At 43.7% G+C, this 25,905-nt stretch overlaps 1 protein-coding gene across 5 annotated transcripts in view; it reads right to left on the bottom strand.

The window, feature by feature from the left end:
- Window positions 1–18,569: 18,569 nt before the first annotated feature.
- RBM33 (RNA binding motif protein 33) overlaps window positions 18,570–25,905 on the bottom strand; it is a 93,974-nt gene continuing 86,638 nt past the window's right edge. For all 5 annotated transcript variants that reach the window (XM_085227015.1, XM_085227016.1, XM_085227014.1 and 2 more), the window contains 2 exons: window positions 25,598–25,686; window positions 18,570–25,410 (listed from right to left, as the gene is read on the bottom strand). In XM_085227015.1, the coding sequence (XP_085083141.1) occupies window positions 25,362–25,410; window positions 25,598–25,686 (138 nt within the window). In that variant the 3' untranslated portion in view covers window positions 18,570–25,361. The remainder of the gene's footprint in view (window positions 25,411–25,597; window positions 25,687–25,905) is intronic.

Here is a 25,905-nt window from a genome sequence, read left to right as displayed (position 1 = left end):
TTGCTTTTTTTTCCTTTTCCTTTTATTTTTTTTTTTTTCCTTATTTTTTCCTTATTTGTTTGGGAAATGTAGCGCCCACAGGAGTGCTCGTTATTTTATTTAGATATGTTGCTTATCACTTTTAATTTTGGTACGTTGGATAAGGAAACAGATACATCACACCCGCTCCAAACCTGTTGTACTAACAGTAGAACCTCACTCATTCGCACTAACAGCCGCAGACCTTTCCCTTTGCCACCACCAGTGCCCCATCTCCCCATTCTTGCTCAGGCAAAGTTTCTCCTCTTCCAGTTTCAGCACTGGGTTTGTGCCCACCTCTTGGTCAGGTCTGGGCATTGCAGGCGTTTCTTGGTGGATTTCCAAAGGGACCAAGCCTGGTTTGCCCTTGGAAGCAAATTATCCTGAAGATAGGCAGCTGCATTCCCATTGCAGTGAGTCTGTGGGGTTGATAGGCTTTAATTTGCATCTCCTGAAGATGCAAACCTGGGGAACTGGCACTGACTTTGGTGAATTAATAGGAATTCACATGGCTGATGCTGAAAGATGGGGCTGCTGACTGGATCCCAGTGGCCACCTTGCCTGAGTGAAGATGCAGGGCTTGGGGCTACCAAGAGAAGAACAAAACAACCTTTGCCAAAAAGAGGGGTAAAAATTGTTTGTTTATTCTGAGAGCCATACCTGAGTGGTAATGCATCCAAGCCTACCCCCAGCCACTGATTGGTGGAGATCTGGGGGAGAAGAGCCCAGCTCCAAGGCCCCGGAGCTCGGTTTGGGGGTGCTGATCAGTGAGGTTCTGCTGCAACCCCCTTTCTCCTCCACAGAGGATTTTCAGGATTCCTTGACAAATTTTGCAAAACATTGTGTTATGTGCGTCTGAGACAGGACCGTGCTGGAAGGGAGCTTTCCTTGAATGTCTTCTCACCTTTTCTTTGGTTTCCATTACTCACTGGTTTAGGACGTTCACTCTTCGGGCAGCACTGTGCTCCAGAGACGAGGCCACATCCTCCACTGGGATGGAAGGCTGCTCCAGAGGTCCTCCTGGGATGCATGGAGGAGCAGATCTTGCTTTTCTTTTCTGTGCTCAGAGTCTGTGAGTTCCCAAAGAGATGATGGGAGAGCCTGGGCACATATGCACCTGCGTCAGCCTCTAAGGATGGATCTCAAGAGATGGCTTCTCCTTCCTGACAGCCTCCAGTTGGAAGCCACTTTCTCCCTCTGAAGATAGGGATGATGCTTGGTGGTGGCCAAGATGGCTAGAGCTTAGCATGACCACTCAATGTTGCAGTGTCTGCATGGACTGTCAGGATGAGAGCGGAGCCATGGCCTTGGGCAGGGGATGGAGGCTCTGCTCTGGGATGGGCCAGCCAGCTCCCACTGAAAGTCCAGCGTTAGAAGGAACTGGTGTTGGTTCTTGGATGGGCACGCTTGCAAGACAGTGGCGACTGCAGTCTTCAGACCATCTGACTGCAGCTGTGTCAGCTACTCTGGCTCAGTAAATGCCATCCTCCATGCGCTCCAACCATCCCTAAGGTCACTGCTGCAGTGGTGGTAGTACTGTCACCTCTCACCAGTGTTTGGCATCAGTGGGACTGTGCTTGGAAGGCATCAAGGCTGGGACTCTGCTGCCTGTGGGTCTTTTGGGAGCCGTTGGTGCACTGGGAGCTGCACCAACATGGATGCAAGCATGGATGTAAAATATGGTCATGGAACAAAGGAGCCTCTACTTTGTAAAGAGTTTGTCCTTCCATGGAGGTGTTGGGGCATCTCAGCTCTCTGTTCCCTATCTCTCAACAGTGGCTTGCATGATGTAAGGACTTTGCTCTGGGAAAATAGCACTGTGGAAGCACAGATCTTCATGAGATTGTGCAGTACGATGAGGTTGTGCAGTAGGATAGAGCTTGAGCCACTGATGTGAGGTCTTCAAACTAACCAAGATGACAAAGACCTTCCTGTGCAGAGCCTGGGCTTTGGTCAGAGTAGGGCACACGTCCCAGTGCAGACCATATATACCATCTCTAGTCTCCAGCAGCATGCCAGAGTTTTGCCGTGTGGAAGAAGCTCAGAAGCCTCTGTATACTAGGATCAAGCTGCTGTGCCCAGTAACCCTGTGCTGTGTCCCCTTGCACATAACTCTGATGGCTGACCTCCCTCTCACCATATATTTATGACATCTCTTGAAGCCTTCAATGCACTGTGCCCAGACCACCACTCTACACCTTAGAAGCAATTCGTTAGGACAGACCAATGCAACCAGCTCTTGTAGGAAGGATGTGCTGTTGTCACCTGGTTTTGCCTAGGAGATGTCACCGTCCATTGTCAGGGTCTGAGTATGGCAATAGTTTGTATAAAATGTTCACATAATGGTGGCTACAGAATAGTTTATGACTAAATACATATCTATTACTGTTAAAATAATGTATAAGAATGTACTTGAAGCTATTATTCTTGTGCTCTGTTGTCTGAATAATTAAAGAAATTACAGAGACTTGTTGAAATGCCTGCTGTGTGACACTCAGCTCGCCAGCTCTTGCCCCCAGTGACACTGAGATGGGACACGGAGACGGGGTTTGGCATGGGAGGAATTCTGCCTGGGCCAGCCTGATGTTTGCCTGCCAAATTCCAGCTGGGTGTGCAAAGACAACTAATTTGGCGGGGTTCTGGGAGGGAAGAAGGGCTGCACTGAGTGTTATCCCACAAGGCTGTGTGAGCTTGCCCTGAAATCAGGGTGAGAAGTGGCCCTAATGAGAATGGGGCTATTCTGTGTTGGTTTTCAGTGAATGGTACTGGTCCGTGCCAGGTACAGCAGCTGAAGGGCAGAGGGGATGTGCCAGTAAGGGAGGATCACATCCACATGGCAATTAAAATTCAAGCCACTCACCGAAGCAAACCAGCTCCTCCACGTCTAACTCTGTGTTGTCATGTGAAGGAGCTTGCCTAGGTCTATCTTTTTATGTATATGCACACAAATAGCTATGTATAACATTATTACCCACATATCAAGAGCTAAACACATCCTACTGGGCTATAAATACATTTACATTGGCCCTCCTGAGCATTTCACGTGGAGCAGAGCAGGACGGGTGATGTAAATGAGCCGAGTTGGGTGATAATTGGGCGGCAGCTTTGCAGCTCCAGCACGACTTATATTTCAATTACAGGGGGAAGGAAACCGGAATGAGCATCTGATTTTACTCATTACTGAGAGCCATTAGGGACCACTACATTTCCCAAGCTTTTGAAATTCTCTTTTCAGCAATTTCTGCTTTAAAACTAGTGCAAACTTCACCAAAAAAAAAAAAAAAAGTCAATTTTCCATATACAGAACACTTCAGAGCTTTCAATGGAGCAGTGTTAATGCGATCCTTGGCCTAGGAAGCTAAAAAGGAAAGGAAAATCATTTTTTAAAAGAGCATCTTTACAGAAGATGGGATTTTCTCCTATTTTGGTAGGAGCAGGATGAGACCCACAGGCACTGTTTGAGCCAAGATTGTTAAATGTCATTTTCAATACTTTGCATTTGGGGTGTTGAGCCACACAGACTTAAAAATAATTCTAATTTTCAGGACCGAATGATGAAAAAACCAGGAAGCAAAGGCAGGAAATATGGGTTTTATAATCCTGCAATCCTGCAGCAGAACCCAGTGTAGCATTTTGAGCAGGTCTGAGAGCACGGAGAGCTGTGCTGTCACCCGAGAGCCCAGTGCAGGACCTGTATTTCTTTCTTCCTCTTTTTTTTTCTTTTTTTTTTAAGTGAGAGCAAACCACCAAACCCTGCTGCAAATCACGAGCAAAACCGCAAGGTCAGGAAATCTGTTTGGGAGGCAAAAAAAAAAAAAAATTTGCTTTGATGGACTGTGACCTAAATGCGAAATAAATATTAGATTTGCTCAGTTTGGTGTAAAGAAATGTCTGTTCGTATTACCAAGGAGAAGAGGTGACAAGGGATGCTCTGAGTGCGTGACCATGAGGTTCCCCACGCTCGTGCCTGGCTCTTGGGGAAGCATCGCTGCAGCGTTCCAAGTCAGAGCTTTCTGCTGGCATTCACTGCAAGGGAACGGAGGATACATCTGCATGCAATTATGGCAACATCCTTTCGGTATCATCCGTGCTCTATGTCACAGACCTGACATGGGGTCTCACTGCCTGCAGGAAGCTTATTTTGCAAGCGGGGCACAGCTCAGGATCTGGCCAGTTTGGAGCGTTACAGCCCTTCGTGAAGTTTTCTGAAGCAGTTTAGGCTGAAAGGGTCTATGATGGTCCTGGATGAAGAGACATCCAATATAGGGCCAGCCTAGAGTGGGCTGCTGGGGGCATCCTGGTGGGTCATTGGGGATGGAGAGCCCAAGGATGGATGCTTCCCCCATCAGGTAGCAGATCTTGTTCTGTATAATAACATTTTCCCCTAAATATAGCAAATCTCTACAACATAGAATCATATGGTGGTTTGTAGATCAAGCACTAGAATCTGGTCAGGTCAGATCCTTTATATTCTCTTCTGGGGGAAAGAAAAACAAGAGTTAAAGCGGCATCATAGCAAAGTCATGCCAGGTTCAAAATCCGGGTGCTCAGAGCCCTACCACTCCCACAGCCTGGCAGAGAGCAGGGCACTGCCTGCCCAGCCTTCTCCCTTAGTCAGCCCCATGCTGCTCTCTACAGCAGTAAGCACTGGCTCTAATTATTAGACTGTGATGAATGCAAATAAACACTAGTCTGGGGATTGCTCATGCGGGATTTCTTGGAATAGACACTGGTTTGGTGCGAGCTTTGTTGGCTCTGCCAAATGATGCCCTTTCTGCTCTGCAAAGTTTTACTAGAGACGGGAGCGTAATAAATGCACAATATCGAACAAGTCTGATCTGGCACAAAGTGTGTATGAATAACCATTTTGTGTGAACACCGGTGGCAGCTACGGGGTTCACAGGCCTCAGAAAGTCCAACTGCCATTCAAATATTTGCAAATAATGAATCATGTGATCCCACAAATAACAACAAACCAACCTGCTTGCTTTCATTGAAGAAAATGATTATGAATCACTGTGTACCGTGGGCCCAATCCAACAACCACCAGCATCAAAAGCAGCCTTTCTACAACTTCAAACAGGCATGGAGCTGCTCTGTGTTTGCTCAGCTTTGCTCAGTGTATCCCTCAGCTTCATATCTCACGATTAAATAATAGAATATATCAGGCAGGCAGGAATTTCCTAGAGCAGCCAAGAGTGGGCAAATGTCATCTCCTGACTGCATATGTGCAGCTCCCACTGATGTCAGTAAGGTTACGCATGGGCAAAATGAGGTCAGGCTGTGTTGTCCTACTTTACGTGCCCTGTGGTATTACATTCAATTAAGTTTGTCTCCCAGGACACAGCCTCCCTCCCACTTAAGTCACCAGGAACTTTGTCACTGCACAGCAGAGCAGGAGAAGGCATGAAACACCGCTCTTTGATCTGGAGAGTGATGAGTCGGTAGCACACGGCTGCTCTTTGAAAGGGGTAGTTTGATGCTGTAGGATAAAATGGAAAGATCCATGAAGTCACAGCGTGGGGCGTCTTCTAGGGAATGTGGCTGCATTGCCAGGTCCCCACTGATGGCCTCTGCGGGACCCTCTTCTAAAGGCAGCAGTGCACCCGATGAGGATAAAAAAACACACCTCTGAGGACAACTTTCTGTAATCTGCAAGATGAGAAACACCATTCTGACACCATCTGAACGATACCTGTGTATCTGTGCCATTCTGAGTGATGTGCTCTGCACAGGTACCACAAAACCCAAGAAGCTTTAGAACTGTCAAGTGCAGATGTACAAAGCAGCCTGTTTGGGAACCCTCTTATTTATATACTGATTAACAAGTTGGGTTTGATTTTAATTCAACTTCTGCCATTATGTCCCTTCTAAATACCTTTGGAAAAATAGGGTAGCCAGCTTTTAAAAGCTGTTAAACTTTGCACCTGCCACGTAAGTCACAAGGAGGCCCCCAGAAGGCAGTAGACAGAACTCTGGTTCTGCTGGTGTGTCCACCTGCCTCTTAGTGCAGGCAATGGACTCCAAGAGATCCATCAGTTTCCCCTGAGGTGGGTGCCCTCTGGCTGGCTGAAGTGGCTGGGTTGACCCCATCTCCAAAGGGAGCTGAGACATTAAGAGCTCACCTGCAATCATGACTCTAAACATAGGTGTCCCAGCTTGGAACTGGCTTGCCCCAAACGCTCTCCATTTTCCACGAAGGCTCTCTGTTGTGTGACGGATTGCAGTTAGAGTCTCCTTGATTCTGGTTTTCTGCTGCAGGATAAGCTCAGGACTTCAGAACAGCTGGAAACCCCAGCACCTCTCCTTCCAAGTGCATGGTACGCTTGTTCAGCCTTGTCTGCTATGGTATAAACACTGCACACGTACAGTGTAGTTAATTAAAGCTATTCCCACTCTTTTTTCCTTGGGGGGAAGGAAGGGAGAAGAGAGAGAACCACTTAGGAGGAGTGCTTGTCACGTTGCTTAATGCAGTCTTCAGGGGGCTATGGAGCGCTGCGGGGAAAAATGCCACAGAAGCATTGGGAGAGCACCATGGAGCCAAGGAGACATGTCTCTGGAAACAGATTTCCCTTAACTCATGTGCTGTCACAGAGAAGGAGAGGAAACAGACTGAGACCATTCACTCACCAAGACCAGGAACACGGATGGAGGCTTGCGCTGCTACCCACCCAATGTTGACTTCATGCTTGGGACCTTCTGGGATCATGGGATGCACCCACTCTCCAAAAGCCCAAGTTCAGGGCAACTCTGAAACGGCAGCAGGAGTTCCATGTGGCTGAGCACGTCCATGACACAACCAGCTGTGTGCCAGCACTCAGTCTGAGTGACTCAGCCCCATACCCAGACCTTTCCCAAGCTTCAGATGTGGAATTAGAGCATTCTGCAGCTCCATGCTTGCCCTTGGAGCTGAGCTACTCGCCCAGACACCAGGAAGTCACTCGGGCTTTTGTCCTGTGGTATGAGTCTTGGGCCCATTTGGGCTTGGTGATGGCTTGGCCCCTGCTGGGATGGAGCTGTGGTATTTTGAAGTGAACCACAGCACAGTTCTCTCCTAGGATTCAAGCATTTCCACTGTGCATGCCAACAGGAGGAACTTGCAGGGTAGGGCATGAAGTAGCCCAGGTGTCCAACAGGAAGGAAACACCTCGTTTCATTCTACACAATCATAGAATCAATCCTGGAACCACAGACTGGTTTGGGTTGGAAAGGACTTTAAAGATCACCCAGTTCCAAATCCCTGCCATGGGTTGGTTTCCCTCCACCAGCTCAGGCTGCTCAGGACCTCATCTAACCTGGCCTTGAGCACCTCTAGGGATGGGGCACCCACAGCTCTCTGGGCAACCTCAGCAAGGCAAGTTGTTTCTTTATGAAAGTAAAAGAACTCAAGTTTGGGTTCCCGTCGGATCTGTCATTCACAGCAATAATACATCGCAGGGAAGTGTTTTTCGTGATATTTAGCTGTTAGTGCTCTTTTTTTCTCTCACCAAGGAAATAACTGCACTTCAGTCATCAGCTGTGGCTGAGAAAGAAATGCACAAATATTATCCCACCTTACCGTATAGCAGAGCAGGCAACAAAATTATCTTGCAGATTTATACATCACAGCTATTCTTTTCCCATTTATAGGGATCCTGACAGGACGGAAATATTTACTGAGAGTTAAACAATGTCATCTGTTATGATGAATATCAATTCCAGCAGAAGCTGTTTCGTATTAAAAAAGGTAGTCAAGGCCAATTCTCCTCTTGGTGAATATAGGCACAGCTTTATAAACTTCTTTAAAGTTTCACCCTGTACACCAAAATAAAGCTCAGCCCAAGTAGCTTATGTAAACAAGCACTGTACACATGTGCAAGAGTTTGCCTTTAAATAAATATCTCACCAGAAAATAGAAAAAAAGCAGAAACCAAGCCCCAAACCTTTCAGAATTCCCTCCTTTAAATGGAATCAAAGTGACCCCTAGTGATCTGCCACTAACCATGCAGCCAAGCACGGTGTGCAGTGCTACACAGGCTGATTAAAGCTAAATTACAGCAGTTAGCCACTATTACAATGACCATAGAGACTATTCAAGTACAAAATATTTTCCAAAACACCACTGGTTCTTTTCATGCAAGTCTTGAACTGTTAGAAGGAGAGGATTGTTTTTATTAGGCCATTAAATATAGGCAACACAATGAATTTATTAGTAACTTATCATCCATGTGTCTTCTGGCACTGCTAACGTGCTGTTCTTTGGGAATAGGCAGGATAGGAAGTGCACTAGATTTGTGATTTAACTCATTTGTTCCTACTTTTTGGAACAGTCACAGGCTGATGGCAAAATTGTTACCAGTTGTGCAGCGAATGCCGGATGCTCCAGTGGGATCAAGCCATGCTCCATGGGCCCAGCATGGCTGGGCAATGGGAGACAGATCTTACCTTGGCAAGGTCATGCTTCTTCTCCCAAACGGTCAAGTGTATTGGGTTTTTAAAAATATATTGACCAAATTGTGTTTGTTTACCATGAAAATCAGTAGAAAAGAAATGGGGTATCTTTGGGGTCACTCTCCAGCATGAGATCCACCAGGAGTGACGTTGGGAAGTCAGCCAGCAGTGAGTCCATGGTGTGCTCCAGCATGCCCGGGGAGGTGTCAGGGCTGGAGTGTGGAGCAGCAGCAATGGGTTCCTCTGGTTCAGGAGGTAGGGGTGGACAGGAAGGAGATGCTGAGCTGGGCTGAGGCTCAGGACACAGATCTTTTATAAAATACATCTTCTATAGTTTGCATGTGTCAATGTTGGTACCAGAAATGGGTAAAAATCAGGACACCATTATTGCTAGGAAAGACTATTTTAGTTTCATAGGTGTATTAAAGTGTACCTCCAGCCCATCTCCACATCCATACCCATTAGCAACTACACAGCTGTGCCTCTGCAGAACAAAGCACAAGAGCATTCCTCCTCCTAGTGCTGCCCTCTGCGATGGCCATGCATGGAGCAAATTGCCACTTGACTCCTTTCCAGAGCTACTCCAGCACTCCCTGTAATTTTCAGAGGCTCTGCTGGAGCATCATAATGACACTTGCTCCCTTGTTGTGGTCAGTGCTACTTTCATCACCCATTTGCAATAAAGCTCATTATTTTATGTTGTTTTCTTTTCTGGCCTAGATTTGTCAGCACCTTGCTCTCCGAGCAGCAATTATTAGTTAAGGCATTTCTAGGAGAGGTTCCAGGAGGACTTCTCATGGCAATGAAGTTTCACAAATGGTGCTGCTAAACCTGCCCTGCCAGCCTTCCAGGGGTGGTGGGGACCTCCAGCCTTTCAGGGGTGCCCAGATTTTAGATAACCACAGCCTGTACCCCCAAATGCTCACATCAAGATGCTGGGTTGCTACTAATGGTCAACATATAGCTTCATTTCTCAGGAACAGTTCTGCACCCTCCATCTGGGGACTTGAAGAAACTTGAATGAGCAACGTTGTACATTTGTCTGAGCATTGAAAATTAACCAGAGAACAAGGATTTGTCATCAGACAATGAACTCAGCTCTCAGGGAGTCCCAGCCTGTGCTCTACCCTGGGAATCTCTCATCAGAGCCACTGCTGGGGGACAATACCTGGACTACCAACACTGCTGTGTTAAATGAAAAATGGTTGGACCTCTGTTTGCTTTTCAGGCTTACAGAATGAAAGAAAACATTTTTGGTTTTGTCACAAGGAGCAAATCCAATAAAAACAGGCAGGTAAGAAGAACAATTGTGCTCAGTGCAGTGACCTGGGTCTTCTACATTTAGATATCTTCATTGGTGTTAATTCAAAACATCCTATTCCAATTTTTTTTTTATCCATAAATAAAGAAACATTAATCTCCTTATATGTTTTATTTTTGTTTTGGATAAAATGATATAATTTTAATGAAGGGCAATAATTATACAAATACCTTTCATCTCGACAGAGCAACTTTCTGGTGAAGAACCATTTCCTTATAGAGCCAGAACTGTGATCATCAGACATACTCACACAGCCTCTGAGTCCCAAACCTGAAAACTGTAAAAATATAATTTATTTTATACATGCATGCTGCGGGTTTACTTCTCCAGCTCAGGAATGAGAATACAGAAGCTGGTTTCGCTTTTGTGGTCGAATAGGTCAGTGCAGATTTACCATTTTAAACATGTGCAGCCATAAATACGCAACAAAACAAATTGTCGCTGCTGCTGTGATCCAAACCTCAAATTAAAAACAAACACAAATTAGAAATCCCCTTTAGAAATCTCATCTGTCTCAAGCGGCTGAAATATCATCTCGATGACAGAACTTCTCAGATAACAACAGCAGAATGTTTGGGCTTTTTGGAGTGTTTTAACTCGACCTCTTTGTTGTTTGTTTGGAGTATCTTCATACTTTGAGGCGTTTTTTTAAGTTTCTTACTCTGTGAGCCACGTGATTGCACGAGAATTTCAGATTATGCTGTGGTTTTACTTTTTCAAGCTGGCTTCCAGCCTTCAGCATTTGCAGAAGGAGAACCTCAAATCTTTAAGACCTGGAGGCACAAAAAAAAATCCTTGGGCTTAACATGATCTTGTATTTGTTTCCTGATAAAGTTTGCACAGTTGAAGTTGGCATCAGGAGACGAGCAAGAAGCAGCACAGTGGAACATTCCTACACTGCAATGCTGGGAGCTATGGAGAGCTGAGGAGCAGCCCTGTTCTGCCCATCCATGGGACTGCAGGAGCTGCACTGCCAGGGGTTTCAGTAGGATGCTGTTGTTGAATATGGAAGAACCAGAAAAATGGCTCATGGCAACCAGGGTATGGGATGCGAATACCTGCATGCACCATGGAAATGGAATCACAGAATCACAGAATGGCTTGGGTTGGAAGGGACCTCAAAGATCATTGAGTTCCAACCCCTTGCCATGGGCTGGTTGCCAATCACCAGAGCGGGCAGCCCAGGGCCTCATCCAACCTGGCCATGAGCACCTCAAGGTGGTGCATCCACGGCTTGAACCTGACCATGGAAATGCAATCTGGTCTTTAATGCAGTGAAAACAAGAAGCTTTGCTGCTCTATATTAAGAGGGAACCAACATGCGAGATGGCACATGCAGCAATGAGAAATTTAAACACATCTATCACATTGGCTGTCTTGGCACGTGACTGCCCAGCAAGGGTAGGAACTCTGATTTCCAATAGGGAGAAAGGAGCAGAGGTCTTGGCCTCGATATTGCACAAGAAAATAAAGTAAGTTTTAGATGAGAGAATGATCAAAGATTAAGAGTCAAAGAGAAAATGAGATATATAGCACCTGATTGATTGGGTCAGGATAATGCAGAGCAGTTCTTTGATACTGTAAGAGGCTTCAGTTTATTTTTAGTCAGAACAATTGATCTAAGAAGTATTTGCAATGATGTTATATCAGTATATGCTGCCTAAGCCAGAAAAGATGGAAACAGAGAAGTGGAAGCTGTAGGCTCAGTGATGGGGGCTCACTGTGAAAATGGGAGGAGGAGACAAATGGATTTCCTCAGGCATTGATCTTCCCCCTGATCTATTTTAATACTCCTGGAAGAAACTGATACGTTTCCAATGGTGGTGACAAGGTGAGCGTTGCCATTGTCAATAAAGATGAGCAAAATGTTGGTCAGGAAGAATGGGGTGATCTTGACTGAAATAATAGAAATGGTACAAAAGTGAATAGCAAGAAGTGCTGCTTGGGCATTTCACAAGGAAAAACAGTTATTCCTATTACAGGCTGGAGGTAAGAGAGGAGAAATGAGCCCTACACCTATAACCACCCAGAAATAATTGCTGTGAATGTGACGTGACCTTACTGAAAGGTATAAAGATGCCAGGATGTATGGGGTAAGGTATTTCCAACAGATATCAGTGAAAAGCTTGGAAATAGCACTTATATATACAAAGGGAGGGATTTTAAAGTTTTTTGGTGCTCTTGTTCAGGATTAGAGTGAATCCAAAGAGAGAGAAGTAGGAAGAAGCACAGGGTGGTGTGAACTCTGGAAGGTGTGGGCTTAGAGATGTCCCATCCATCATACACGTTAGCACCATCCATCACACCGGTAGCACAAAAATAAGCACTCAGAAATTATTACATCCTGCTGGGAATTCCCTCAGGTTTTATAGCTATCTCATTGCCAATGACTTGTTTGCTTAAAGCAGAGTTAATTTCTTCCCATATGCCACATCAGCCAGACTCAGGGGCCACAAGCTCAGTCTATGGGTGTAGAAGCACCAGCATGGGATGCCCATAGCTCAGCGTGGATGCCAAAGCACTGGTAAACCACAGCAAAACCCTGAGGGCCTGCAGTCCTCACCATGGGGCCTTGCTGCTTCAGGGTCATGGGTTCAAGGCCCAAACCCCCATCTCCACACCTGGATTCCACAGTCCTGGTTGTGGAGAAGAAGAAAAACTGGAAGCCAAGCCCCAAAACCCAGCCCCAGCCTGCACTCAGTTCAGCTGGATGAGTTTCTTTCTAGTTAAGAATCTGTTTTTCTTTAACCCGCATACAATCACTGAAAACTTCCCCTTTCAGCTTCGCTCTGGGAACAGAAAATAACAATTAACCTGATTCAGCTGTGAGTTAATTCATTTAATCTCCAGGTGCCCTTAGCCTTGAAATTAATACCCCTAAAACACTGCTAAATAGCGCTCAGCTCTCTTCCTTTAATTATGTGCGTAATGAAGCTAATTTAAACAGCAACCAGCAGCCCGGAGACCCCACTGCGGTGCTGTGCCCCGTCCCGATGCCACCGGAGGACTTTTTTCAGGTTAGCTGCTCACCCAACCAGGGATGCGGGATGCTCGCCGGCCCCCGAGCACCACCTGCCGACACGATGCCTTAAAACAGCCCATGGCCGGGAACGTGCAGCTCTGCCCAGAGGGGGAACGGCGGTCTCGGAGGGCTCGTTGCGGTCCGTGGGGGGTCGGTTCTCCCCTCCTACCAGACGTTGAGATAAGGGGATGTTTCATGCAATTGCTGCCCGGCAGACATCGCCCATCAGATGCTCGCGCCGTGGCTGGAATCACTCAGAAAACATCTGGAGATGGGCTCAGGCTCTTTTTAGGATGGACTAATGATCCTTATGAGTCCCTTCCAGCCTGGGATATTCTGTGGCTTTATGATTCTGTGTTATCACAGAGAGCAGCACAATGGGGCAGACAGTGCCACAGTGGTGAGAGACGTCCCAGAGGCAGAATTTCTGTGTCTGCAGTCATTGTGTCATTAACGTTGGCTTGGGGATGGGCAAAGGTGTGGCTGATGGATGTGCACTGGTCTCAATTATGAGGTTGGGTAGAAGAAAATCTCTTGTGCCATCATGCTTGGCATGTATTCTTGCAACTAGTGCCAAAGATCACCTCTCATAGTGCCTTGGCAGCAGTCCATGAGCACTGTCTCTCACTCAGGCATACTCTCCTTTAAAATATTCTCAGCAACATAATGCAGCCTTAAAAATCTGAGGACTTGCTTTCACATTGCTATGTGGATTTTTTTATTATTTTTGTTATGGATAACTTAATTATTTTGGGCTGCATCCAAAGCAGTGTGGTCAGCAGGTGGAGGGAGGTGATCCTGCACCTCTGCTCTGTGCTGCGAGACCTCACCTGGTGTGCTGCATCCATAGGTGAAGTCAGCACAGAACAAATGTGGACCTCCACATCCAGAGGAGGACACAAAAATGATCCAAGGGATGGAGAACCTCTCCTATGAGGGCAGGCTGAGAGAGTTGGGGCTGTGTAGCCTGGAGAAGAGAAGGCTCAGGAGGGATCTGAGAGTGGCCTTTCTGTATTTAAAGGGGAGGCTGTAAGAAAGAAGGGGACAGACTCTTCAGCAGCATCTGCAGTGATAGGACAAAAGGAAATGGTTGTAAACTAAAAGAGGTGAGATTTAGACTGTATCTAAGGAGGAAGTTTTTACAGTCAGGGCAGTGAGGCACTGACACAGGCTGCCCAGAGAGGTGATGGGTGCCCTATCCTTGCAGGCACCTGATGTCAGGCTGAATGGGGCTCTGAGCACCTGATGGAGCTGTAGGTGTCCTTGTTCACTGCAGCAAGTTGGAGTAGATGGCCTTTAGAGGTCCTTTCCAACTCAAACAATTCTATGACCTTCATTCAGGAGGCCAAACCAACCATCTCCTAACTGAACACCACTTACTGCCAATGAGTTCGGTTGCCATCCTTACATTGCCAGCTCCATGCTTCTGAGAACCCACAAAACCTGAATATAGCATGCTAGGAATTTTAGATGACCTTAGAGGTCTTTTCCAACTTTAATGATTCTGTGGTTCTAAACATTGTTCAGGGCTATAGTATGGGGCTGCTGAATCATGGCCTGAAGCTCTCATTGATCACCTGAGGTGAGCAATGAGTCAGCCACAGAGCACAGGTGAAGGCAATTCACCTGTGCTGTAGGAAGGGATGGAGCCTGGCTGCACCTCTCCTAGACCCATTTAAGAGCTGCCTACCAGTAGGAAAGGATCTCTTCTGGACATCCCTCCTCTGGAGTTTTGCAGTGAGCCCAGGACGCAGGTAAGCACTCCATCTATTCTCTTCTGTATAATAACCTGCTTAGCCAAACTCTCTGCTATATTCCATAATTATAACATCTGTACATTCATTGATTATACAGCTATATGCTGGGGTTCTGGCCACCACCACCTTTTTCCTCTGCTTCTCAGAGAGATTTTTAGAACATGAAGCTGGCAGAGCTGCTGGAGAGCTGGTGACCTGGACCATGTGTCACACAGCACTTGTGGTAGAGGGAAGGACTGAAGTCCTTTCAATGTTGGTTGGTTTTGTAGAGTTGGAAGCATGGAAGCTTTTATCCATTGGATTTTTGTGTGTGTGTGTGTGTGTGTGTGTGGTTGTTTCTTGTTGTTGTAGTTCATTTGTTTCCTTCTTTGGGAGTAATTAGAAGGAGTGATTTTTGGATAAAACAGATATTCCTCTGCAGGATAAGTCACCCCATTTCACTGAGCTGGAGGAGAGGGAAATGTGAGTGTGTGGAAGCTCCCAGCAATTCCTTAACTCTTCCAGCAAAGAAGAAGGGGCAGCACCTTTCCCAGCAAAGCATGGAGATGATTTTGTTGTTCTCCACACCACCACCTGCACAAAGCAGAAGGGGACGGGAGGGCAGCATGTGAAACTTGCAGGCCGACGGGCTGCGCTTTGCAGCAGGTAACACGCTGTTGATATCATCCTATTTGACTTTTTTACTCTGTTTTCTACTTCAGTTTTAGCGTAGAGGTGGGGTTGGAGACCCAAGGGGCAGGAGATGTCACCTGCACCACTGTTTGAGGAGGACAGGGATGTTGGCAGCAGTTCCCCTGCTAGAACATGCTGAGTCGCTGTAGGACAACCCACCTGCATGAGAACCTCAGCACAGTATGCTTGCAATGGCTCAAAGCACAAAAAGGTGTTGGAAATGCTGCTGCCTTCCCCCTGGACAGCCTCTCCACCAGCAGCACTCAGTGTGAGAGCCCATTTCACCTCTTGGAGAGGAGGTAATTATTTCTTGTCAGTTAGGCTCAATCACTGAGCTCTGACCAGCTGGTGGTATATCACCACTTAGCCTCATTTACCACCATGATAGCCTTTTAGCTGCTCCACATCTCACAAGTTCTCTGCCATTGTGCTCATAAATTCCCCTTAAAAAAAAAAAAATCATAAAAATTTATGAGGGAGGGGAAAAAAAAAATAAGGCATAAAACAGAGGCAGCTCAGAGAAAAGGTACTAAAATTTCCAGATGAAGATGAGGTTGCATACCCCCAGCTGTGTGAAGTGCAGTGATTGAGGGGCTGGCTGATGAGGGTTGATTGCCTTCCTCCTGCTCCTTGCCCCCATTAAGGGAGAAGTGCATCCTCCCTCTGGGTGAACTGATTAACAGCAGTGCAGGGGAGACCTGGGAACAAGAGCATCTTCTGTGCTTTGATGCTATCTGTGGGTTTTCCTAAGCCTTGTGAATGACAATAAAGGGGGCTGTAAGAAAGAAGGGGTTAGTAGACTCTGTTGTGACAGAACAAGGGGAAATGGTTGCAAACTAAAAGAAGGTAGACTTAAATTGGATATCAGGAAGAAGTTACTGTGGCAATGGTAGTGAAGCACTGGCACAAGCTGCCCATAGAGGTGGTGGATGCCCTGTCCTTGGAGACTCCCAATGTCAGGCTGGATGGGGCTCTGAGCACCTGTTGGAGCTGTAGGTGTTCCTGTTCATTGCAGGGGAGCTGGACCAGATGGACTTTAAAGGTCCCTTGCAGCTCAAACAATTGTATGAAAACAAGCCCACTCCAACAAACCTTCTCAGAGCCTGAAGAGGTTGCAGAAATTGAAACTGGGAGGCATCACTTAGCATAGAAGACAACGTGTGGCAACATTTAGGATAGATTTACAAAAAAATTACTAGTTGTTTAGAAAACCCAACCCATTGGGCCACCCTTTGCTGATGGGCTAAAATCCTTCTCATAGAAGTACAGTCCTTTCATCAGTAATCTCATGAGAAGCGATCCCCAAAATGCTCAGCTCTCAGTTCACTCCCAATGCAGCTCGCATTGCCACAGAATGGTTTTTCCAGGCTAGTACCTTTACCCTTTCTCACCAGCTGAAGGCAGACCTTGCTGCTTTGGGGCACGGTGGTAATGGGCTGACAGTTGGATTAGATGATCTTAGGGCTCTTTTCCAACCTTAATTATTCTATGACTCCCCAGTGACCTTTGTGAAACAGTGAATATGAATGGGAGAATTGACGCTTGAAACCATGTGATCAGCCTCTTCTCACTGAACTGATATTGCCCAGAGAGGCTGCAGATGCTCTGTCCCTGGAGGTTTTCAAGCCCAAGGTTGGATGGGACCCAGGGCAATATGGTTTAGTACAGATCTGGAGGTTGGTGGCCCTGCCTATGGCAAGGGGTTGGAACTTGTAGATCCTTGGGGTCCTTTCCAACCCAAGCCATTCTAAGAACCTGTATGAGGATATTTTCTGTATCTAAAGCCCTGGTATTTCAAAGGCAGAATATGGAGAGCAAAAAGAGTGAAAATCTCTGATTGCTGAACTATTCAAAAAAATAAAAACCAACCAACCCAAAAAAATAAATATTTACTGGGGGGTTCTGCTTAGGGCACAAAGGAGGAGTTTACTTGGTTGCTTTGTATCTTGCAGTCCAGCACTAATTCTTCATATTATGCGTATGCAAAGGAGTATTTCAGTTCTGGAACTGCCTGACCCACCAATCCTAAAAAGGCTTTTTTTCCTTCTTCATGGTTCACCAGATCTGTTGATCAGCTATCTGCAATTAACTCACTGCTCTCTACTTCTTTCTCAGAGACTCCCAGCTTACAGCAGAAATCTGTACTTGTTCATACTGGAGTGGATGCTCTTGCACTCCACAGGATTTAATTGACTCTCATCTTTATTCTAATTCTCTAGCTCATCCAATTCTGTATAGTGTTCCAATCCTCCTCCTCCTCCTCACTCAAGCCCTCCCTCGTGCATCTCCCACGCTTGGTGAGCACACTGCAACTCCTCGAGCCTGAATCATTACCAATTAATTATGGTCAATCAAGACCAATTTTTGCAGCACTTCACACAGCATCTCAACATTTGATTTTAGAGGCTTGTTTGTTCCTCCCTTGGTCACTCCCTTTCCATTCCTCCAATAAGTAGTTTTCAACCCCATTGATTTCTCCTACCACTTTGCATTTATCAGCCTCAAGCTGAACATAGTAGTGTGTGCCAAGGCTGGAAAACTCTGTATATGTACTGCATACAGCTTCTGAAAAAAATTATGAGTTCATTGGTGAGAGATTTTAACTTTAAAAGTCACGCAGACTGGCATGCCTGATCCCAACTGTGTTCTTAAGTAGAAAGATTTTTTTTGGCCTGTGCCATACAGCTGTTAATCCTTCCTCTTTATTACAAGTGAGCTGTTGTGCCCAGTGGTGCACAATCTAATTGATGGTGGCCATATTGAGCTTCTTGGGAGCTCCTTTATGTCATAAAAATAAACAATATCTGAAAGCAGAAGGCTTTTATTGGACATGTCAGCATGGCTCAAAACAGTAGAGGAGCTTTTGCATGCTTAAGCGTTTCTCCTATGTTCATGCTATGAGACCTTTACTAGCCTCAAGATCCTTTCAATGATTCACACAACCACAAGCCCAAGTGTAGGGCCATCACCTGTTTCTTCATCTGGAACACCTTTGCACAGCTCTGGAAGAACTCTACACTACAGCAGTGGTGTAGAAGTGGGGGCATGGGGATGCTGACAGTAAAACAATATGGTACGTATAGCTTTTTCTGACAATTCTGAAGTTCAGGTAGCTGAACTAGGAGGAGGTTTTTCACATAGAGGGTGCTGAGGTACTGGAACCGGTTGCCCAAGGAGGCTGTGGATGCCCCATCCCTGGAGACATTCAAGGCCAGGCTGGATGTGGCTCTGGGCAGCCTGGTCTGGTGGTTGGCGACCCTGCACATAGCAGGGGGTTGAAACTAGATGAGCACTGTGGTCCTTTTCAACCCAGGCCATTCTATGACATCAAAAGACAACAAAGCAAACATGAAGAAGATAAAGTTTTATTCACATATTTTCAGGTACAATAAATATATTTGCACGTTGACACGTTAAACATGGAATTACAGGCAATAAGAACTTGCACGAGATCATTTTTGTGTTGTCACTTTTACATTCACTTAAATAAGTACGACAAAGATCTCTTATGCCAGCGGAGGGTTTGGTATAGCTCAGTTTTACATTCAAGAAATAAAGTGTGCAGATGATGCTGTAGAAAACATGAGGCAGATGAACCCCAGGTGGAGTCAGAATGATACAGTCGGCTGATGGAATAATATTCTGAACTGCTAATCAACAAACTGCCATCCAGATTAGAGCGACATGCTCTGATTCTCAATACACCTAAATGTACACAGCATTTCAGACTTTACAGGTTAGGAAGGATCACATTCAGTAATAGTAATAGGAGGTAGAATTGTGTCGGCAGTGCTTGTATTACTAAGTGACAATAAAAAAGTGCTATTACTATCACTGAATTCAAGAACAGAACTCCTGAAAAAGCAAAAAGGATGAAAGAGTTGTTAATCCTGTTTCTCCTGGCTTGCATAAATGCTAGAGCATGTACAAAAACTCTGTAATTCTCCAGCGTCAGTAAAACTGCAAAGCAAAATTGTTATTTGTCCAGAGCTTTGGGATGGGCAGCATCTCCTAAGGTCTGACACCTGCAAATGAGGCCTCAACTTTAGGTACTGTAAGCAAGTCTGCAAAGAAAAATACAGGCTGCTTACGCTTCCGTGTGGGAGATTTAGGCTTCAGGTATCAAAAGAGCCGCTGGTGAGAAGAAAACAGAATAGTGCAAATGACAGAGTGCTATGCAGTTGGATAGGAGAAAGTCTGGAGGGAGAGGGATGAACGTGGAATCAAAAGAGCAAGAACATAACAAGGATACAAATACCCTCGTGGGAATGGAAAAAAGGGGGCAAATGAGATGGAAATGAGGTATGGCACAGGGCAGAGAAAAGAGCACCTGAAGAGAAAAGAAATTTGACTTATTCTAAGGGCACCTTGTATCAATAAAAATTATATTAGGTGGCAGAGAAGATCAGCTGTGAATAAATTAGCATTGGCATCTCGTCTTTGGTGTATCTGTAAGTGAAAATGTGCATTAATTAGAAAACTGAGCAGTTGAAAAGTGTCAGTGCCTGGAAAAGAAATCCTGCAAAAAAAAAAAAAAAAAAACAATTTTATTATTATATGCATGGAAATAAAACTCTGAGGTTCCAAAGTCAGTCTGGCAGACGCTAGGAAAAAATACAGGGCGTGTTAAAAACCATTAGATGTATGCAGAGAGAATTCTGAGCCACGGAATGAATGTAACATTAATACAGCAACGTTCTGTTCAAATTGTGATCTTCCAAGGAACTACACACAGCATTTGCAATACAGCTCCTTTTAACTGTGCACAGGTTCCTTTACACAAATAGGCTTAATCTGTAACACTGATTGAAATTATTCAGAGGGTTAAAAAAATGGCTTAACCTGAGCGTTGTTTCATGAGAAAAGGAATGTAAACCTGTTGAAAACCTGTGTACATACAAGGCCCATTTCCAGTTAGTCAGGAAAATGTGTCTGACCAAGTAGTAAGAAAGCCACACAGGCACCTAGAAGGCCCAGTGAGATTAGGTTTCCCCCTTGAGGTTTCGTTTAGTGCAATAGGGACCGTACATTCCACCAAAGCAAGCACAGAAATAGAAAAAGGAGACTTTGTTGTAGTTAAAACCAGAAACTAAACAACAAAAATAAAAACCAACCCTAAAAAAGCAGCATTACAAAGAACAAAATGATCCTTCCCAACCGTATGATACCAGAAGATGGTATACGTAAGGATCCAATATGAATCAGGTTTTGTACACAAGGCCCTTTGCTCATGTAGATAATAAATCATCTTCATGTTAAAAAAAAAAAAAAAAGCGGGTTACAAAAAAAACCCTTACATAAAATCCTTAGGATTTCTTACTAATTAAAGATCAAATACTTCCAGTACTATGGTTATGAGTTAATTAATATTTGAGGTAGCACTGAAACGAAAGCCCCGTTTACCCTGAATGACCCATTACCCTTTATAATACTGCTAACTTCCTGCAATCCATTCAGTATTTGTTTCCTTCACATTTATTTCCCATCCAACATGCTGCTAAAAATCAAAAAGCACAAAAAATGATTTCAAAAAGGTTTGTCTGCATGAACAAAAACGTCTCTTGGACAGTGAGCACGCAAAGCCAGATTTCTACCTTTGAGCATCACAACAACCCAGGCAACAACCATGATAGCAGGGGAAGGACAGAACGACACAATACTACAACAGAAAACAAATGTAGGAAATCCCTCCAGTAAGTCAAACAGGCAAAACCAATACATGAAACCCACACCCTCCCTCCGCCCTCTCACCCCAAGTATAAGGGCATCACACCCACACACACATGCATACACACAGTTACTTCATGTAAGTACAGAAGTGCATACAGTAACTGCCCTATGTAAAGCTAACCAGGTGATATCCTACATTTAAAAATTCTCTGCACCAAGTGAAAAGATTTTTCTCATGCCAAATAGGTAGATTATGTAAAGAAAAAAAACTTACGAAGGACCTCAAGGTGCACATGTTCTCACCTAGTTTTGTTAAAAAAAAAACCACCACCACCTGATCTAAGCCCTTACAGTGGAAGACTAACACTGAAGAACTAAAATGCTTCCTCTGATTGACACTTTAGTGGTTAGATGGCCTTTTTTTTTTTTTCTTTGGGGAATATGAAGTGAATTCTCTTGGAGAATTAAATTGGAGAATAAGTTCTGTATCTGAAGATACTCTGCACACAGGGTGCCAGTATTTACAGTGTTTACTCTTCTTACATGAAGGAGCTATCTGGGGGGCTGAGAACCATCACCCTGTCTACATTTACTCTCCATCACTACTTGGAGAAAAACCATCAGCGTGGCAGTTTCTGTTAGCTGTGAAGATGCTATGGACCTGTCCTCCTCCCACCTAGCAGCAATTACACCAAGCTCTTCAAACACTCCAGTTGGTTCCACCATACAGCATGTGCCACAATCAGCTGCTAACATTATGATGCAAACAAGTGTTACACGACCAACTTGAATTATGTGTAAAACAAGAACAGCCCAAACTTTGAGAACAGAATTACAAGGCAGACCTGTCTGTGTACTGGTACAGCAAAACCAAACAAACCTAAAGCCCAGGCCTCAGTCTGACAGTGTACTCTCTTTCCCCTTAAAAGATAGAGCTGTTTTTTAAACCCTTTTTTTTTTTTTAATGTATAACATTCTACTAAAATACCACATCGTATGGCCAATCTTTTTAGTCAAAGCAGAATATGATTAGTCATGAAGTGAATTATTCTCCAGTGCTACAGTGTGACAGATGAAAACAAAGCGATAAAAAAAAAGTTGGCTCCATATAAGACCTACTGGAGTCGCCTATTAAAATCAACATAAAACTACTCTAATAAAAATGGTGGACAAATAATACACAGATCAGGGTATACGTATTGACTTACTAGCATCTTTATAAAAATTTGAAGATATACACGAAAACACATCAACATTTATGGAACCATATCCATTAAACTTAGATAAGACAACACAAAAAACTAACATAGCTAAGATGTGGTTGACTGTAAGCACTTCGAGTAACATTTTAATTCCAAAAGTTCAATATTTACATACTACATTAAACGCTTTGTTTGCATTTTGCATTGTATTTTGAATGCATGATCAAGAAAGAACAAGATAATGGTTGCAACAGATCTTCCAAGAAAGTTAACTTAAGATGTTCAGATTTAACTATGTGCTGAAAGAGAACATGGAAATAACACGTCCATCTAGCTTTACCTCTGCTTCCTCGGTGGTTTTTTGGGAGGAGACATAACAGAAAGAACTAGAAGAGATGCATCGTTCAAACTGCTCATTTGCCAACAGGTCAGTTTTAAGGAAGGATTTGAGAACTAACAAAACACAAACATTTTAACAAGAGACTCGCCTAATTGCTACTTTTGCTACTGAGTTTAAGATACTGGAAAGATACGGTGACAATACAGGGGGAGTGTGTGTATGTATGTGTATAATAAAATACATATAGACATACATACATCATGTTTACATATAGTTCTGATACTCAGCCACTGCAATAAGCAGTTAAAATCACCAGCAATCTGTCTGTACTGTCTATGCACAAGCAAAAATCTACTGCAACCACCTTTAAAGACAACCCACCTAGTCATTAAACAAGCATTGTTTACATCGCCTCCTACATTTAAATAGATCTGAGGCAATTCAAGTCTTTGTTCCAAAGCCACTCACTTTTGTCAATGTTTAAAAACATTAAAAAAAAACTCAACTGAATAAAAATTCATAAAACTTGTTTAGGTTGGCTGAACCTCAGCCTCTCTGGGATCGATTCAAAACCCAAAGCAGAAGCAAACTTCTACAAAGTTCTACAAACTTCTTTGACTTTTGAATCAAACCCATACCCTTCAGCTCCAAGAAACCCTCTAACCCCAACAACATTTGCTTATGACAGAACAGCTGATCAACTGCAGATGTTCCTACTGCTGAACTCAGCTGCTGGCCTGTCTGGCATTTGCACCTAACACAGATTTCCAGACACACACTATTAATGCTCCATTCCTAGACGTCTTTCTGTTCTCCTAAGTACAGAGAAGTTGCTGTCTTAACAGTGGGGTGAATAACTGTTTAATGACTCGTTTTAAATATAAACATTTATTTAAAAATAAAAATTACATAACCTGAGGAAGTAGCACAGAGGTCCCAGTGCTCATGGGAGTGAGGAACTAAAGAGCACTTAGCAGGGCTGGTCACTGCAATCACCTGGCATTGGTCTTCAGTTGGCTTCCACCGGGTGCTTCCTACCTGTGACTCGTTCCCTGTCCTGGGCTTAGGTCTAAGTGAAGCACTAACAGCAGCTATTCTACTATATGTAGAATAACTGTGCCAAACATTAAGTGTTATGCATAAGAGGGGAAATGCACAAACAGGTACAAAATTCACTTCTATATGAATATTTTTATGATGTTCTTGTGCCTCGTCACTACGTTGTAACTGGGCTAACTGTATTCTTTACATTTTTTCACCAGTGCAATTAAAAGCACCACATTACTCTATTACTTCAGTGAACAAAAAGCAGTTCTTACCTAGAGGACTAGGTGGTATTTATTACTCAATCATTACTTTTAGCAACTTCTACTTAATTCAAAGTTTGGACCAAAACTGTAAGAAAGCCAATTAGGTATTAGTGACTTTGGTTATCATTTGATCTTAAAATATATATATCTATGCTACTATAAACTTGCTTAGTTCATCCTTTTCCTGTTTTGGACCCCACTCATAGTTGTTTCATTACATACCAATGGTGCTCTTCTGTGGTCGCTCAGATGACACAAAAAAAAAAACAAAAAAACCCAGAACTTTGTAGGCTTAAGTCCCCCCATTCAATAGTAGGTGGAATGCTCACGAGTATTCCTAAAATAAAGGGTGAAGCAAAAGCTCACAGTCTAAAAACTATGGAAATGTTCATTAAAAACTGCAACCCAATATAAAGATGACATTTTAAGAAGTTTATTCAGAAGTAACTGAAAAAAAAACTGTTCCTTTGGCAATACCATCTAAATGGTTCTAACCAAAAGGAAACATGGATTTTGCTTTGAATAAAATATAAGCTCCTTAATGTTTGCACATACTGTTGCGAACTGCCACGTTCACCAGCAGATTCACAATGTCCTTATAGTCTCGTATGCATTGGGAACAACACATCAAACCAAATCCTTTCAGTTAACGGGTTTCTTATGGTTCAGCATTAGTCACAAAGTAAATCTCAAGAGGAAAAAAAAACCTAATCCAAATAAAGCATAAGGTAATTACGAAACACTAGCCGAAAAGAACTATTAGGAATACACCACTCTTCCTGTATAACTTTTTGTTTTTTTTTTTAAAGTGAGCCACTAAATACTTCTTTCTTCCTTGTAGCTGGCAACATCATTAAAAACAATTTAGTTACAACTTGGAGTTAACTACCCCAGGATGCTACTGAATGGCAAAGATCCTTGTTTTTAAAAACCAAGGGAAAATACAGCAATGTTATTCCTACACAGTGTTTTATGGAATAAGTGGAGTTGGAAGGAGAAAATGGAAGTCTGTATTAGAATAGAAAATGCAGAGATAGACTTAACATATTTACAAAGATAGAAACTACAGTTTTCCAGTGTCACCTCCAAAGTTTCTCAGCATACTTCTATTCAATGAAGTAGACCACGTTTAAACCTGTGCAAGAATACCTTCTATGCTCTTGGATATACAACATAATTAATGTGTTTTGTTTAGAAAAGTGAGTTCTCATTCAAATACCTCACATTGAAGATAAGAGCAACCATTATCAAATATTCTTTGCTATGAAGAAAGTTTGTACATCTTTCGGTGTAAACGTTCTCTCTCAGTCACTATGGTCACAAAGTAGTATCTTGAAGAACAGTGTCTACCTGCACTGTAGCTTTTTGAGAAAAAAAAAACAAAACAAAACTGTAGCTCCATGTGGTTACAACAGAATCTGAAGAAACCGAACAGAAATTCCACCTTTGTAGATCCTCTCAAGTTCAGCTCTTCTCAAGGACACCTTGCTGCTTCTGTAGTTCAACATGGCAATTAAAAGACTCAGCTGAAAGGTTTCAGAACCTGATAGTTTTGTCACTGTGTCCCGTGTTGCTCCACAGTATGTTTCTGGTAGTGTAAGTAATTCTCTCAGCAGACATCACTCAACTATCAGTGCCACGTTTATGTGGGACAGATCTATCATGTGCCTGTTAAAAGAAATTTAGATCCAGTAATCAAGCTTATTCTAGGTATAGAGATCAGACAAGAAGGTTCTATAACGGTCAGTAATAAGCAGATGCTTGAATGGATTAAGAGAAACATTGATCAGATGCAACAAGTTTCATCTTTTGAAGGGAATGAGCAAACCAAAGCCAGCAGTGCTTAATTACTTACCTGTGGAATTTCTGTTGAAATGCTAAAGCATGTGCTGGCTCCTTAAATTTCGCTATGGCTTTCCGTTGTTGAGGAAGCATCTGTAAACTCTGTAAGGAAAAAAATTAAAATCTATTTTTAATCAGCACTAAAAATTTCACTTAAAAAAACATCTTGCATGGAACCCAGTGAAATCGTCATCCTTCTTTTCTTAGAAGCACTTACTGGTGTTCATGAAATGGAAACAGACTTCTGAGATTCAGTCAGGACCCAGTGAAGCTGTTTGAGCTCATGAATTAAGCCACTGTGCCAAATGGAAAATTCAATCA

The sequence above is a fragment of the Meleagris gallopavo genome, chromosome 6, assembly GCF_905368555.1.
Source record: "Meleagris gallopavo chromosome 6, MGAL_WU_HG_1.1, whole genome shotgun sequence".
NCBI classification, from domain to species: Eukaryota; Metazoa; Chordata; class Aves; order Galliformes; family Phasianidae; genus Meleagris; species Meleagris gallopavo.
The sequence above is the reverse complement of the archived record's forward strand: the minus strand, read 5'-3'. Positions and strand labels throughout refer to the sequence as shown.